The sequence below is a fragment of the Cydia strobilella genome, chromosome 1 (genome assembly GCF_947568885.1).
Source record: "Cydia strobilella chromosome 1, ilCydStro3.1, whole genome shotgun sequence".
Classification (NCBI taxonomy): Eukaryota; Metazoa; Arthropoda; class Insecta; order Lepidoptera; family Tortricidae; genus Cydia; species Cydia strobilella.
Genome location: NC_086041.1, coordinates 23,038,789 through 23,056,562, shown reverse-complemented (window position 1 = coordinate 23,056,562; position 17,774 = coordinate 23,038,789). Strand labels below are relative to the sequence as shown.

Sequence of the window (17,774 nt, the reverse complement as noted above, 5' to 3'; positions counted from 1 at the left end):
ACGACAGTAGGCCAAAGCTAGTAGCGCCCTCTGAACGAGAATCAAATTTTCTTGATTTTCGAGGTACGTTTTTTCCTTAGACTGTATCCATCTATTACGGAGTTATATCTATCTTTGGCTAGGACTAACACCCTTCGGCCAGAAGGCGGCGCACTCGATAGTCCCCTGCAGCGGTCGCGGTTTATACTTACTGAATAACACTAATTCAAAACCAAAATATAAATCATATCTCGGAAAATTAAGATGGAACATTCTACTTATATAGTAACTCTACCGACGGTTATTATAATTAATTTCAAACATAGTGTCATTATAGTCGTACCCAAAGGGTAACAACGGGACCCTATTACTAAGACTCCATTGTCCGTCTATCCGTCTGTCTGTCTGTCTGTCTGTCTGTCTGTCTGTCTGTCTGTCTGTCTGTCTATCTGGCTGTCTGTCTGTCACCAGGCTGTATCTCTTGAACCGTGATAGCTAGACAGTATAAATATTTAAGTGGGGTTCCCATACAACATACGTGAAAGTTTTGCCGTTTTTTGCGTAATGGTACGGAACCCTTAGTGCGCGTGTCCGACTCGCACTTGCCGGTTTTTTATTTAGGTATTTACTTGCATATTCAAATCTCTTTTTCGACCCTCGTTACTTTTTAGGGTTCCATAGCCAAAACGGCAAAAACTTATAGTTTCGTCATGTCCGTCTGTCCGTCCATGCGTTCGTCCGTCTGTCCGTATGTCAGTCATTTTACTCGGAAACTATAAAATATATTATTAAATTTGGGTGGTCCGACACGTACTTGTCCGGTTTAAGTATATATGTGTTTGATGGCGAATGATATACTAGTTACTTACTATATCAGTGACGATTGTATTTTGAACTGGGAAAGATCTTATATTTCAGTATTTATGACGGTAATCCAACGTTTAGTTATGTCTGGCCTGTAAACGAGGTTTATTCACTATAAGTACTTATAGAGTCCGTAATTCCCATAATAAACGAACTTACTACGTATGAAAAGTTTTGTACCTACTTATTTTGGACATTAAATTGTGTCCATTACCTTCAAACGCAATTGGTAACAATAACAAATAAAAAAAACCGGCCAAGTGCGAGTCGGACTCGCGCACGAAGTATTCCGTACAATTACGGAAGCAAACAGCAAAAAATCACGTTTGTTGTATGGGAGCCCCATTTAAATATTTATATTATTCTGTTTTTAGTATTTGTTGTTATAGCGGCAACAGAAATACATCATATGTGAATATTTCAACAGTCTAGCTATCACGGTTCATGAGATACAGCCTGGTGACAGACAGACAGACGGACAGACGGACGGACAGACGGACAGACGGACAGCGGAGTCTTAGTGATAGGGTCTCGGTTTTACCCTTTGGGTACGGAACCCTAAAAATAACATCAAGTAAAACTTGTTCTGCTCGTATTGTACAATAATTTAAAAAGGAGCAACTAATTTCATATTAAATAAGCGAGGAATTGAGTTGGGCAAAGTTATTTATTTCGGTATTTCATTTATTCATATACTTCTTTTAATGTACGAGTACAATTGCTAGAAGACAATCAAGCTAGCAGTAATTTATTATTTAGGTATTTAGTTGTCTTTTATTGATTATAATAGACCTTCTTTGAATAAGAACTAGAAGTAAATTAAAAATACTTACTTAGCTATTTATATTTATGACAGTTGATATTTAATAATAATGTTTATTATAATCGTATTTACTGCGATATTACAGGCGCTAGAAATAAGTATGCATTTATTTTTAGATGTTTTTGGTCGATCGGTGGAATCGATGACACAAAAAAAACTTATTCTGTACGACTTCCTTCCGAAGCGCAACGCTTTGCCGAACTCCTGCTCGTGTATCTCTGAATCTCTGATTTATAGCACTTGAGAGTTTATAAAAATACTGCTTTGATATTGTCATGTTGAATTGGGTATTGTAGAGATATTGGCACCAATACTGAGACAAATTACCTATTTAACAAAAGTTTATCGATGAGTCACATTGTCTAAATATTTAGCGTTTACTGGTTGTAATAACTATTGGCTTTATTCATTAACGCGCTACAAGCCTCAATTAGCTATTAATCGTTTGTCTTAATGTACACGTGTCACTATGACTTGTGTACTTGTAGGAAAGAGATAAATCATAAATGAACTAATTGGTCCTTGTAAAGTTTTGTGAATAAAAGGGTATAAATATAATAATTGATTAAAGCGAGTATGCCCCGGTCGATTTGAGACATTTCGATTTATTATATTATAGCAGATTTTTCGAAATATTTCTAAATTAATTTCATTAAAAACAGCATATAAACCAATAAATGTCCATCAATATATGAAAAATATTCCCAACGAAATCGAAAACGCAAATTTTCCACACGATATGCCCACAACCCACGATGACACAGTACGTGTTACTTTTAACAAAGGGCCAATCCATGTGAAATGACAGAGGCTGACAGCCTCCCAAACGACTCGAACATTATCGCAAAATACCCTTAACTGGATTCGTTCATATAATATTCATGACGCGGTGCGATCTTTCAAAAATTGACACCTTTTTGCAGGGGTTAGGGACCCCCGGTCGAAACGAACAAGTTTTTTGTATCAGACAGTGAATAAATTTAGGTGGACACAATAGATAACTTGCTTTACGACTGTTCTAATTTATTTGGTGTGGCTGCGAACAGTGAAATATATCAAGAGATACTTTGGGACTGTGAATTGAATTTAAAAATTCAACTTGATTGTATTGTGCACTTAAACATGCCGGTAAGTAAATGCGTGTACATATTTCGTCCTTCGTGTAATTAACGATTTAGGTAAGATTTTCATTTAACGATTGAAAACTTAATACATGCATAGGTACACATAATTATTGCAAGGATTAAACATTAACAACACATTCCCTCCGATTAGATTTCCATTTCCATAATGACAGTGTACATACTAGAGTTCTCAAACCTTCACATTTGGGAAATACGCATTCAATTTGAATAAAACCGGGTCGACTTTTACATTAAAGATATTGGTCAACACAGCTGAGAGCCAGGACATTTTTAGAGGGTTGACCTATGTACACATTACTTAGTAATAAAGCTTTAAAACAAATAGCACAGTCCCAGGAGAGGTCTAGAGAAGATCAAATAGGCTGAGGCCCTCGTCACTCCAGCCTCCAGCCGCGTAACTCGACCTGATTGTTTGTACTGGGAACATGGATTTTTCCACTTGATTGTCTGATTTGATTTACTTAGGGGTCGCATCTTGAGTTTCTGTTTACGGACTTGTATAATAAACGAAAATAAAACTTGTTTCAAAAACTAAAACGGGATTTCATACATTATTCAAATGAAGTGACATGATTAAAAGATTTACGTAGTAGGAGTATATAACACGAGTAAGGTTTATAATATTAAAACAGAAAATCGGATAGGTTTATAATAGTATATTTCGATGCTGGTGCGGAAAGTATGTATTATTGTAATTAAGTAAGAATGACATTTCCGCACGTGTATTGAACGACGTTTTTTAATACAGTTGCGAAAAAATAAGAAAAACAACAAGTAAGGAATAAAAACAATATCGAATGTTGCCTTTGGAAACTTAGCTTGCAGTAAGAAAAAACCGGCCAAGTGCGAGTCGGACTCGCGCACTGAGGGTTCCGTACATTACACAATTTAAACAATGTATTTTTATGAGAAACGTGAGTGAAAGGTAAATTGCGGTTTACGATTTATGACGTATTAAAAAAAACTACTTACTAGATCTGGTTCAAACCAATTTTCGGCGGAAGTTTGCATGGTAATGTACATCATATAATTTTTTTTTAGTTTTATCATTCTCTTATTTTAGAAATTAGAGGGGGGGGGGGGACACACATTTTACCACATTGGAAGTGTCTCTCGCGCAAACTATTCAGTATAGAAAAAAATGATATTAGAAACCTCAATATCATTTTTATAGACCAATCCATAGATACTCCACACGTATGGGTTTGATGAAAAAAAATTTTTGATTTTCAGTTCTAAGTATGGGGAACCTCCAAAATTTACTGTTTTTATTCTATTTTTGAGTGAAAATCTTAATGCGGTTCACAGAATACATCTACTTACAAAGTTTCAACAGTTATAGTTTCGGAAAAAAGTGGCTGTGACATACGGACGGACGGACAGACAGACAGACAGACAGACATGACGAATCCATAAGGGTTCCGTTTTTTGCCATTTGGCTACGGAACCCTAAAAACGAACGAACGAACCTCTTCATTGACAGGCGTTCCGGCAGCTACTCCTACCTCTACCTTCCATAGCTATTCCGTTCCATTCAGACAACTTATTAAGAACGGTTTTTTCAATATTCAATATTAAAAAATAGACGTGTTATAATGATGAAGAGGTGAGTAATAAAATATGAAATAGTATATTTTCCCCTCACTAGCTCGGAAAGCCGTCTTTTATCCTTTAAAACAAGCGGGGAAAAACGCATTTTATCCACTAGTGTGGAACGTAATTTGACCTTGAATGGAGCGTGTTTAAGTAGCTTGACAGATAACAAAACGTAAAACGCTCATAATAATGGTTCGTTCGATATTAATTATCATTAAATAAATGGTTTGAGAATCTAATAAAAAACACCAGATTTAGCTTTATTTTATGATTTTAAGTCATAAACCATAAAATTCCATAATAAACGTTTGTTTTTTAATAGTTTTTTGTTATAATATCGTAACAAAATGAGTGATTCCAGTTGATGAAGATGATCTAACGCCTGTGGATGTTGCACTTTCCTCGCTATAGTGAGGGGAAAAGTTTTGTGTTACACACGGGTGCAAATGTATTTTACTTCTCGTGTGTTAAAACACTCGCTACGCTCAGGATTCTATTTTAGAACCACTCGCTTCGCTCGTGGTTCAACTATAGAATCCTTTCGCTTGCTCGTGTTTCAATTCCACACTCGCGGGTAAAATACAACTTTGCACCCTTGTATAACAAATAACTATTTCCCCTCACTAGCTCGGAAAGCCGTCTTTTATCCTTTAAAACAAGCGGGGAAAAACGCATTTTATCCACTAGTGGGGAAAGTAATTTGACCTTGGATGGAGCGTGTTTAAGTAGCTTTTGACAGATAACAAAACGTAAAACGCTCATAATAATGGTTCGTTCGATATTAATTATCATTAAATAAATGGTTTGAGAATTTAATAAAAAAATACCAAATTTGGCTTTATTCAATGATTTTAAGTCATAAACCTTAAATTCCATAAGAAACATTTGTTTTTTAAATGATGTTGAATGTAATTCTGAACGCACAAGTTGAGTCGATGCAATTTCAAAACGCATCGTCAGAAATGTCAACATTGTCAACAAAATTTTTCTCACCGACTCCGACACGTAAAAATACACAACTTCCAGAGTTTTCTGTTATAATAATTATCGTATTATCGTAAAAAAATGAGTGATTCCAGTGATGAAGATGATCTAACTCATGTGGATGTTGCACTTTCCTCGCTATAGTGAGGGGAAAAGTTTTGTGTTACACACGGGTGCAAATGTATTTTACTTCTCGTGTGTTGAAACACTCGCTACGCTAAGGATTCTATTTTAGAACCACTCGCTTCGCTCGTGGTTCAACTATAGAATTCTTTCGCTTACTCGTGTATCAATTCCACACTCGCGGGTAAAATACAACTTTGCACCCTTGTATAACAAATAACTATTTTCGTATTCTTACATGAACAGTAGGTTTTTATGTTGATTACGAAGTTTAAAGGAAACTAATATTAACACTCATCAATAGTAGTCATGAATTGGAACAAGTATAAATTAAAAAAAAATGGAAAAGTAAAAAGCACTAGTTCGCGAATACCAACTTTCCGCACGCTAAACAGCTACGTAAAGTAGCACTTTTTGAGCAACTGTATTAAAAAAGTATCTTCAGTTCTTATGTACTAATAATACGTAAAACATAGTTTTATCTGCTTCATCATTGATGGTAAGTATTTTTCAAATAATAAGCTGTCAAATGTGAAAGTTAAATCTTCTGTTGTTAAGTTTTCAACAAGTTCGAAACTCCGTTTTCTAAATTTTATAGTTTGAGCGAGTGCATTGCTCTTTACTTATTATGATCGGTACAAAGTTGGATTGAGTTTAAAGTGTTTTTGATTTTTCAGGATATTTTCAACTGGTGCCAATAACAGAACATACAGTTACTACATCTATCTATTATATAATTATGTACGTACTCATAAAAATAACTACATTTTCCCGCACTGTTTTTTAAATTATTTTTCTGTGTCTTATAGTGATCCAATAAAAATCCGTACTAAGATCCTATTACCGCCAGCCTCAAATTGCCAAAAGACTTTTCGTGTTCTACTTTTCTCTTAAGGATTACAAAAGTTTCCCTTACGACAATCTCACGACAACCGTTTCGAATTCCCGTCATTGTCCACTCCGTCATTAAGTTTGGGCCCCTCGCACTCCGCGGCTTATGTCAAAGAAGACACACATTAATTTTAGTGACGTGCTCTGTTATTGTGCAGATTTATTTGTTTCCGACAGAACTAGGAAATGCTATTATAATGGCGATCGTTGACAGATTCATTGCTCATCTTTGTGAAAGTGAACAAATGAAACTTGATATTGTGACTAAGCCATGTAGTTAAATAATACGTAAAAAGCAAGTATAAACTGTACAAAATCAGATCATCTACTTTTTAATGTAATGTTTTTTTTATTTATGTGGTTACCTACTCAATAAGTCATTACAAAAAGCGTCACATTGAGATTAAGAGTGCGTACAGGGTATTGTTTCTGTACTATTACTGAACTGTCTGTTGATACCTATTGGCGTTTGTTATTTTACGGTAACTATGATGATCGCAGTGGTAAGGAACGTTAATTTATCAAACTGATATAAATGCATGTTTATTGTACAATTTCTTCTTTATGGAATAAATGGAATGAATTTTAATTTATCGAATACAATTTTTAGCCGAATTGTAAGTATGTTTTGGCTTCTTAGAACATAACTCCATGACAACCTATAACAACTCTAATTTTATTCAAGTTATCATTCTAAGAATATTAGGAGGGATAGCAATGAATACCCAAATATCAGCTCAGTCTATAGGTATAAATCAAGAAATTGCTAATAAAACACGCGCTGACAAATTGTGATATGAGGTACTCAATGGAAATAGATATCAATGCATCGACCACATTTTTATTATAACCGATTTTCCTTTTTAAATTATATAGGAAAACTCCACGATCATCGTGGTTAACTATCTTACGGATAATTCTGAGGGCGATCGGAATTATCTTGCATTCGCGAAATCTGCTGACGCCTCATTACACGGCGATAAAGCTATCTAAAAGTGCTATAAAATATTGTTACTGCCAATAGTGCCAATTTCTTATGAAAGGGGATAATCGTGGTATAGGTACGTCTAAATCATATTGTGTGCACATATTATGCAGTAGCATTAATAAAATGGTATCAGAATCGCTAAAAATAGTTTATGAAAGAAAGAAAGAAAAAGCATTTATTCATTTATTAGCACAACTTAACATAAAACTAAAACTAGAAATAATTACACAGAATGAGGTTGCGCTAAATGGTCCTTACTCAGCTTGGTGTCACGGTGTGAGCCAACATGACATACTCCGCGACGCTGATTTTCAGTAAGGCCCAGTAGATGGACTAGTGAACACAATGTAAAAAATAAATAAGAGAAAGCTTAAATACAAATAACAATCAAATTACTTAATTAAAATTAACCTATACCTAAGTCTTATGAATGTTCGTGTGTATGTATGTATATGTAAGTGTCTATGCGATTTGTGTGTGAGTGACTGAGTGTGCACGGTTGCCTAAGTGTTGCATTTTTGCTTAGCCAGTATGATTTTACGGAGGTGAGTTTTAAAGGTGGACACGGTTTTCGAATTACGTACTGGTGGTGGCAAATCATTCCAACACTTGGTGGCAGCGAAACGAAAGCTGCCACGGAAGGCATGCATTATGCGCATGAGAAGCTTGGGAACGCGTATGTGAAACCCTTGTGTGAATTTACAGGCTACTAACCGATTAACCATCAGTATAAGTATGCTTGTCTGCCCCTAACGTAAAAATAAAAAGTTTATGAAAATCTTGCCAAGAATCTTTGAACGTAAGTCTACGCCGTAGCATGCTACACTTTTCTGGCTATTTATGAAAAGAATATTCTTCGTAGCGCGTTAGCGAGTGCAATATAAATACACTTTTCAGGTTCCTAAAGACAGAGCAAAAGCAATATGTAATTCCTTCAGGTATAAGATTAAAATTCAATTAGAAATTATACGTAAACGGAATCCCAGAAACACCGACTAGTTAGCGTTCAAAAGCGGCTTGAAGGTGGAACTGGGAGACCCTAAAGGTAAGCTAAACTCAGTAGTGACATAGAACTTGAAGCAGATAGAATAATACTAGCTGTCTATACAGCTTGGTCAAACAACTACTCGGAGAAGAAAATCCTGGCGAAGAAGATGCCTTAGTGGAACCCGGAGATTGCAAAACCCCGGCACGAGGCTGTCTTCAACGATGCTAAAAGGACTAATCACTTGGAACATTACGCGCAGAAACTCACGGAATACAGTAAAGCTGTAAGGAAAGCGTGAATAAACTATTGCGATTAAATCAGTTCCATACGGGAAGGCATGATACTTACAAAAGCACTAGCCTCAACGAAGTCAGTTCCGCTTACTTCCATTAGAGGAAGTGACGAAGGAATGACTGAAACGGGCTTAGAAACCATTAAAGTCATGTGTAAGACACACTTCCCAGGCTCGATAACACATCAGAGCGTTACGGAAGAGGTAGCAATTAGTGCAAATGGAACAATCCATTATCACAACCAGGTACAACTGGGACAAGTCTAAAAAGGTACCTAGTAGATCACGATAGGATACAATGGGCACTATCAACATTTCAGCCATATAAAGCCCCGGGGCCAGATGGAATCTTCCCCAGGGCGGCAATGTACTAATGCCGCACTTAAGTAGACTGTACTGAGCGTGCATAGCCTTCGGACACGTGCTACGTGTGTGGAGGATGGTAAAAGTAACATACCTGCCTAAACCAGGCAAAGCAGATTACACAGAGGCAAAATCTATATAAATATCCCTACGGGTCGAAATACCTATATATCCGCAAGGGCCCCCGAAAACCATAAGATTATGCAATTCCTAATAAATATAACTACCTAATCTATTCCTGCACACATAAGTCCAGTGCACCTTAGTACGTGCCGCGCACGGCGGTAGCTATGGGTAATGAGCGACGCCGGGCGGACCAGCTAACTAGATTGCGCGGTACGAGCCCCGCATTATAATCGGACAGACACTATTTTATCCTCGTTATTAGATGATGTGGTACAATTACGGCTGGCTTTTTATGAGAACGAATCCGGTGCGTGGAGACAATGAAAGTTTAAATGAAAAAGAGACACGTGTAGAATAGTACATTTCGATGCTAGTGCGGAAAGTATGTCATTACTTCACGAGGACCGCGATATCTTGCCACGAGCCGCAGGCGAGCAGAAAGAAAAAACGCCTCTTCTTTGACAGGCGTTCCATTCCATTCAGACAACTTATTAAGAACGGTTTTTCAATATTCAATAAAAAAATAGACGTGTTATAATGATGAAGAGGTAAGTAATAAAATATGAAATATATGTATATTTTTCGTATTCTTACATTAACAGTAGGTTTTTATGTTGATTACGACGTTTAAAGGAAACTAATATCAACACTCATCAATAAGTAGTCATGATTTGGAACAAGAATAAATTTAAAAAAATTGGAAAGTAAAAAGCACTAGTTCGCGAAAACCAACTTTCCGCACGCTAAACAGCTACGTAAAGTAGCACTTTTTGAGCAACTGTATTAAAAACATAGTTAGCTATACTTATATGATTGGCTCTTTTTGGGTGCAGTACTTTTGCAAGTTTGTTTTTGCCTGACTGATTGTTCATTTGTATCTTACAGGCTTTTCTTGTTTTAAACTATTTTTACATCGCTAACATTCGGCTAAAATATAAATATTTCCCGCTACAAGATTCATTCAAAAAAAACGGAAAGCATTTCTTTTTTTTAAGTATATGTACCTATATGAAATAAGGGGATATTTTGACACCAACTACGTATGTGCTAGTCGGACTCGTGCGTGCTCGTGCCCCAATGGTTCCGGAAATTACGTCGTCATTTTATTTCGTATAATCGACTCACGCTAATCCTTCTTATAGGTATTCATTAAGATGTTTAAGTATGTTACTGTTCTTCAAAATACTGACTACATTTTTTTTTTTTTCTGCTTGCACCTAATAGTCACACTTAATACTATTAACAGATAGCCAACTGTATATGTGCGGCATGTGCGTATCCTATTGAATAGGCCAAGCAACAAGAAGGTAAATATGAGCATTCGTTGCCTGACCTACAATTAACGGCAATAATCTGTATACCATTTTTATTAAGATTATACAATGCGCCATCGCAGAGGTGACTATTTAATTAATCGTGAAATTTCGTTGCATATTGGGAAAACTATAGCTTAGCAGTGAATCCCCAGACACAACATATGTAGAAAGATATGTTTCTACTAGTTTCCACCTCATTTACAGGGATAACCTGTATTTCGCAATGCAAGTAGGGAGGGATGTAAAATATTGCAACGTTATTAACAAAACAATTACTTACTTAGGAAAGGAGTAGTCGATAAATGTTTTATTAAGTTTTATTGTATTATTTTTCTACTGTATTGTAACGAGGAACTCGGCACAGAAAACAGTGCGTCCTCCAGCAACCAGCTGCAGCTCATGCACTATGTTGCCACGAGCGTGCCAACCTAACATGGTGTGTGAAATCTTGTCCAAATCCATTTGTTCCTGACGGTATATTCCCTTAAAATTAGGAAATATTTTAGCAGAATTTTATAATTATAAATATTATAATAAAATAGGTTTAAAAAGCCATAATTGCAATTTAATTATATACCTACCTATAACTTATCGGGTTTCAATACCTCTTAGCAACGTAAGGCATAAGAAAAAACGGACAAGTGCAAGTCGGACTCGCCCACCGAGGGTTTCGTACTTTTTAGTATTTGTTGTTATAGCGGCAACAGAAATACATTAACTGTGAAAATTTCAACTGTCTAGATATCACTGTTCATGAGATACAGCCTGGTGACAGACAGATGGTCATACAGACAGGCGGACAGACGGGCAGAGGAGTCTTAGTGATAGGGTCCCGTTTTTACCGTTTCGCCGTGTGCCGTTTTTGTTTTAGGGTCGTGTTTTTGGGTACGGAACCCAAAAACTAGTAAAATTTGAGTAGGTGCAGGTGGTAGGTATGCAGCATGCAGTCTGAATCCGAATGTAATTTTAAAAGCCATCAACCAACAACCGCATTCAGTGTGTACTTACTTTTCTCAATGTACAATTTTTCGAGTCCAGAGTTACGTGCGCATACATAAGGAAGCTTCTAACAAAAATGCTGCGGCATGTAACGTGTGGGATTTGAAACTTGACCGTTCGCTGACCAACGTCGTCCACATCATACGTTCTCCCACTGAACTGCATAAAGCAAGAGTAGACTATATTATTTCGTTTGACTTGGTGAAAGTGACATGGCGACTGCAGCTGCATTATTGTGGCAACGTTACTGCTGCAGTCTTCCTGTCTAAATGAGTGACGGATTGAAAGTTAGAACGTTCAATTAAGATTACAAGACCAATTCGAACATACATTGACATCTAAATGATGTCATTCAGGTTATCCTGCATTTTGGTCGTATTTGTCCGTACATGTATCGGCGCGAGCGAGACGCAGGACAGCTAAATGACGTCATTCTGATGTTAGTGTACAGTTAGCTGCAGAGATAGCTGCATAGAAATTTGTTTGCAGGGGTGGGGGGGGGGGGGGTCAACTATCTCTGGCATTTGCCAGTGATATCTCCCGGTCAACTCTGCAACAATTATGTTGTTGCGGTCGCTATCTAACGTCACCTGTATGAATATTTTTAATAAAACTTACATTTTGAAACGGTGTGTCCGCTGTGACAGTACTGTTGCCATTAAAGTACCGCTTGCCGTTCACGACAGTTATGGAGTAACTGCATATGATAGGACGCTTTTTAGGGTAAGGCGGATTCGGGTCTGGACAGTCTCGAGCTTCTTTTAAAATGGCTTTGAATGTATCCTGCAAGTCCACATTTTTTTGAGAAAAGTAAACAATATATAAAATTTGCATTTCATAGAAACTTCTTTTTTTTCAAAAACTTAACTTTTTAGGTACAGCTAAAAGGTCATTGTGAAATTAGGTTAGGTTAGGTTGGAACTGCGACCGTTTGTGAAAAAATATGTTTTCTATGAAATGAAAATTCTGCGAAACATTACATTCGGGTTTTATTTAATCGATCTGCAAAATATTCCTATTTTGATGAACAAAAATATATATTTGGTCAGCCAAAATGTGTATTTGATCAGCAACTTAGTGTTAGCAAGTATTTCAAAATCTGTTCGCAATTAATGTCATAATGAGCTGCTCTAAATTGATTTGGTTGGCAAATAAATTATTTGATCGGCAGTAAGCGATCCACCATTAATCAAATTTTGTTAAGCAGTCAGTGGGTAAGCGTATTATTTCATTTTGGATTACAATTTAACTGATCCGCAAAAATTAGTTCTAACCTAACCCACTTTTCTAGTAGCGGTTGGTTTCTGTAAAGGTCGCAGTTCTAACCTAACCAAACCCACTTTTCTAGTAGCAGTTTGTTTCTGTGAATGTCGCAGTTCTAACCTAACCTAACCTACTTTTCTAGTAGCAGTTGTTTTCTGTGAAGGTCGCAGTTCTAATCTAACCTAACCCACGTTTTTTAGTAGCTAATATCTTCTATTTTACACCTATAATACTCTCAAAGTAATAAAACGGATAAATATCACCAACAAATACGTTAGAACACCGCAATGTGACTGCTAATAATCATCGAATGAAATGCACGAGCACGATTTCGCTCCGCCTGCAACCCTGCCGATTTTTCAAATCAAACGCAACCCATCTTATTATATTAAATTACCATTTGTTTAATATGCATACGTCTCAATTAAACTGCCAACCAATTTTTAAATCTTGCTGACCAAATAACAATTTTGCAGCTCAACTATTCATTAAGCAGATGGATATTGGTTATAATGTTGACCGTTTGTTAATTATTTGCTGAACAAGAGTTGCAGCTCGATTTTTATTTATTGTCGGCAACATATTTGTATGCTGCCCAAATGATTTAATGGCTATTTTTTTTTGCAGATCAGATAAAAATGGCTGATCATTTAATTACTTCCCATTACATTCTATAAAACAATTTTCTGCAAAACAAGGGTAAACCAAAATACTTTTCATTTTTGTTTTTAGGCGTGTCAAATTTTTAATTTTTGTTTTTAAACGTGTAAAGAAAAGAGGAAAATCATAGAAAAAAAATCATAGAATCTTTCGCATGCTCGGGATTAATATTAGCACGAGGAGTTAATCAACAACTTTGCCCCTTTGTAACACAAATAATTAACTATCATCATTTTTGAATATGGTTCTTTCATCAAGTGTAATGCTCTCTTTCCTTCACCTTCTAGCTGCAAGGCCAATTACCAATTTTATTTTATTTTTATTTCAACTTTATTTCACAAATTTACACAAAAAGAGTACAAATGGCGGACTTAACGCCTTGAGGCATTCTCTACCAGTCAACCATTGAGCTAAACAGAGACAGTTTGGTGCAGGATTGTAAAGAGTGAATATAAAATAGACACATGTCGAGACTACTATGATATTTACTATACTTACACAAATATACATTTTAAATTAAACTTACATATATACAAATTCAATATATATATGTCGGCGGCAGATCGTAAAATCGGGCATATCGAGATATTCCTAGGCATATCATGAAACGCCGACATTTCATGATCTGACTAGCGACTATCAGCCATATCGTTTAAACCTTAACGTTTGACGATTTGCCTGGCGACGTTTAGGCATATCAAATAAGTAAGGTGTGATATTCCTAGAAAGATCATGAAACGCCGGCATTTCATGATCTGCCTAGCGACCACCAGCCATATCGTGCACACCTCAAGGGATGATATTCCTAGGCAGATCATGAAACGCCGGCATTTCATGATCTGCCTAGCGACCACTAGCCATATCGTGCAAACTTCAAGGTGAGATATTCCTAGGCAGATCATGAAATGCCGGCGTTTCATGATCTGACTAGCGACTACTAGCCATATCGTGCAAAGTTCAAGGGTTTCAAGTTGAAAGATAAATATCAATTATAAATTAGAATTATATTGTACTAGCTGTTGCCCGCGACTTCTTACGCGTGGATTTGTATGTTGGTGGTTATATATTTTACACGAGCATAGAACATTATGCAGCAAAAGATATCAGTAGGGACGGTTAATCATTTGTTAATAATATAAACGCATGAAATTTGTCTTTCACAAACTACGAAGTTTCAAGCCCCTAACTGAAAATAATTGTTCTCGATATAATCCCTCTCAACACTTAGATTTTCAAGTCCACTATTTAAAAAAAATGTTCGCTCCCGATGCATACTTTATCAATCAGTTTTCGTCTATTTTAATATAATGCCCTTTTAGCAAGTTTTATGTTCCTAGCTTAAACGAAAACTTGAATCACATATAAACTTACATCCCCTTCTTAAACCTCTTTGAATTTGGGTTGAATTATTAAGAACGTTGAAATAACTTTTTTTGTAATATTATACAATGCCTTTCTAAGAAGTTTCAAAGTATTTGTAATGGATTCAAATTTTCAACCCCTTTTTAACCCCTTTAGGGGATGAATATTTAAAAACGCTTAAATTACTTGTATTCTAATAATATGTCTTTATACAAAGACTGAAGTCCTGTACTCAAGAAAAGGTTTGATCTCCATATAAAGTTTCAACCTCTTTTTTACTACCTTGGGGGATGAATTTTGAAAAATGCTGAAATGAGTTTTCTTCCCTTTTAATTAAATATTTTTCTACGAAGTTTCAAAATTTAATTTAGGACCCCTACAAATTTTCAACCCTTTTTTAACCACTTTACGGGATGAATTTTTAAAAACGCTGAAATTACTTTTCTTGTATTCTAATAATATGCCTTTATACAAAAATTCAAGTCCCGCACGCAAAGAAATGTTTGATCTCCATACAAATTTTCAACCCCGTTTTCACCCCCTTGGGGGATGAATTTTCAAAAACGCTGAAGTCGGTTTTTCGGTCGCTTTTCCTTTTCGGTTCTTTTAATGAAATACCTTTTTACAAAGTTTCTAATTCCTAGCTTAAAATAAAATTGGAACCCTATACAAAGTTTCAACCCCTTTTTAACCTCTTTAAGAGGAAATTTTTTAAAATAGCTGAAATTACTTTTCTTCTATTCTAATATTATGCCTTTATTAAAATTCAAGTCCCACACTCAATAAAATGTATAATCTCTATACAAACTTTCAACCCCCTTTTTACCACCCTGGGGGACGAATTTTAAAAAACGCTGAAATTCGTTTTTAGATTTTTAATATAATACCTTTGTAAAGTTTCATTGCAAGTTCCTAGCTTAGAATAAATACTGAAACTTAAAACAAACTTCATCCCATTTTTAACCCCCTTAGGGGTTGAATTTCCAAAAACGTCGAAATCACTTTTTTTGTAATCGGCTATTATGCCTTTCTAAGAAGTTTCAAAGCATTTTTAATGGATTCAAACTTTCAACCCCTTATTAACCCGGTTAGGGGATGAATTTAAAAAAATGCTGAAATTACCTTTCTCGTATTCTAATAATATGCCTTTATACAAAGATTCAAGTCCCGCACTCAAAAAAATGTTTGATCTCCATACAAACTATTAACCCCCTTTTCACCACCTTGGGACATGAATTTTTAAAAACGCTGAAATTAGTTTTCTTGTTTTTTAATATAATACCCTTTTGCAAAGTTTTAAGTTCCTAGCTTATAATAAAATTTGAACCCCAAGACAAAAACTTTCATCCCCTTTTTAACCTACTTAGTGGTTGAATTTCCAAAAACGTCGAAAAAAATTTGTTTGTTCGCGGCTATTATGCCTTTCTAAGAAGTTTCAAACCATTTGTAATGGATTCAAACTTTCAACCCCTTTTTAACCCTTTTAGGGGATGAATTTTGGAAAACGCTGAAATTACTTTTCTTGTATTCTAATAATATGCCCATGTACAATATTTCAAGTCCCGCACTTGATAAAATTTTTGATCTCCATACAAACTTTCAACCCCTTTTTCACCACCTTAGGGGATGAATTTTCAAAAACGCTGAAATTAGTTTTCTTGTTCTTAATAATATATCTTTTACCCAAGGTTCGAATTCATAGCTTAAAATAAAACTTGAACCCCATACAAACTTTCATCCCCTTTTTAACCCCCTTAGGGGTTGAATTTCTCAAAATCGCTTCTTATCTCTTGTACACATTATAAATGTAACCTGGTGCGCAAATTTCAACTGTCTAGCTTTTGTAGTTTCGCCTCTACGTTGATGAGTCAGTCAGGACACGTGCATTTATATATATAGATTAGGCGGGATCAAGGTATTTAACGATGCGCCCGGTATGAAGCTAGGAATATCAACGAATGCATTGGTCTGATCGATTTGTTGCCTGTTTTATTAGGCAGATCGTGATATGCCTGGGTTAATCTTAGTCAGAACATGAAATGGCGGCGTTTCATGATATGCCTAGTAATATCTCGATATGCCCGATTTTACGATCTGCCGCCGACATATATATATAGATTAGGCGACTATATTTTACGGTTTTACAACAAAACAAAAGGCTAAATCAGCTAAATCACGTATGATCCCGTAGATAACTAACAAACTCGATCAGCTGATGCTTTTCCGCCATCTTGCCGCAAACCAAACTTACGACGAATACATTGCTCCTATCGATCTGCCGCCTCTTTTATAAGGCATATCGTGATGTGCCTGGGTTAATCTTAGTCAGATCATGAAATGGCGGCGTTTCATGATATACCTTGGAATATCTCGATCAAGGTATTTTACGATGCGCCCGGTATGAAGCTAGGAATATCAACGAATGCATTGGTCTGATCGATTTGCCGCCTGTTTTATTAGGCAGATCGTGATATGCCTAGGAATATCTCGATATGCCCGATTTTACGATCTGCCGCCGACATATATAGGTATATAAAAAAAATATTTTTTGAATAATTTTAATACATATGTAATAACAAAAAACGAATAGAATTTAAAATTTTCTTACCTGCTTTGCACTCATGGAAACACTACAATAAAATAAACAAATATAAATAACAACCAGCCGTACTAAACTATGCCAGTGAATCATATTATAACTATGAAGTGAGGACATTGATGGTTACTGATTTCTCATAAAATGGCAAAATAACGGGCGGAAGTTATTATTGAAATATTAGCTGGCCATTTAAAAGAATGTTTAGCAGTCCAAGCATAAACATATAATACTTTATATGTATTAAATGACAGTACCTAAGGTAACGGCCACAGTGATGATAAATTCATGTTTATTTTAAATATCATGTTATGGTTACAAATTGAAAGGTCGGTAGTCTAGCACTGCAGTGCTGGGACGGGTTAAACTCAAAAGATCTCGAGGGCGCTTCTCAACCTGATGGACGGATCTAATAA

At 35.9% G+C, this 17,774-nt stretch overlaps 1 protein-coding gene across 1 annotated transcript; it reads right to left on the bottom strand.

The window, feature by feature from the left end:
- Positions 1-10,752: 10,752 nt before the first annotated feature.
- Positions 10,753-17,562, bottom strand: LOC134747352 (uncharacterized). The gene is made up of 4 exons (XM_063681988.1): positions 17,371-17,562; positions 12,096-12,260; positions 11,487-11,636; positions 10,753-10,961 (listed from the first exon to the last, which is right to left on the bottom strand). Exons 1-4 carry the CDS (start codon positions 17,476-17,478, stop codon positions 10,812-10,814), a joined length of 573 nt encoding a protein of 190 aa, XP_063538058.1. The 5' UTR covers positions 17,479-17,562; the 3' UTR covers positions 10,753-10,811.
- Positions 17,563-17,774: the final 212 nt, after the last annotated feature.

Bases quoted from the DNA above. Each gene is read 5' to 3' on its own strand.
- LOC134747352 (XM_063681988.1), bottom strand. From the start codon at position 17,478: ATGTCCTCACTTCATAGTTATAATATGATTCACTGGCATAGTTTAGTA. The intron at 11,637-12,095 runs GTAAGTTTTATT...TGCTTTATGCAG, and splicing joins CGGACACACCGTTTCAAAAT to TTCAGTGGGAGAACGTATGA. The intron at 10,962-11,486 runs GTAAGTACACAC...CCTAATTTTAAG, and splicing joins AAAATTGTACATTGAGAAAA to GGAATATACCGTCAGGAACA.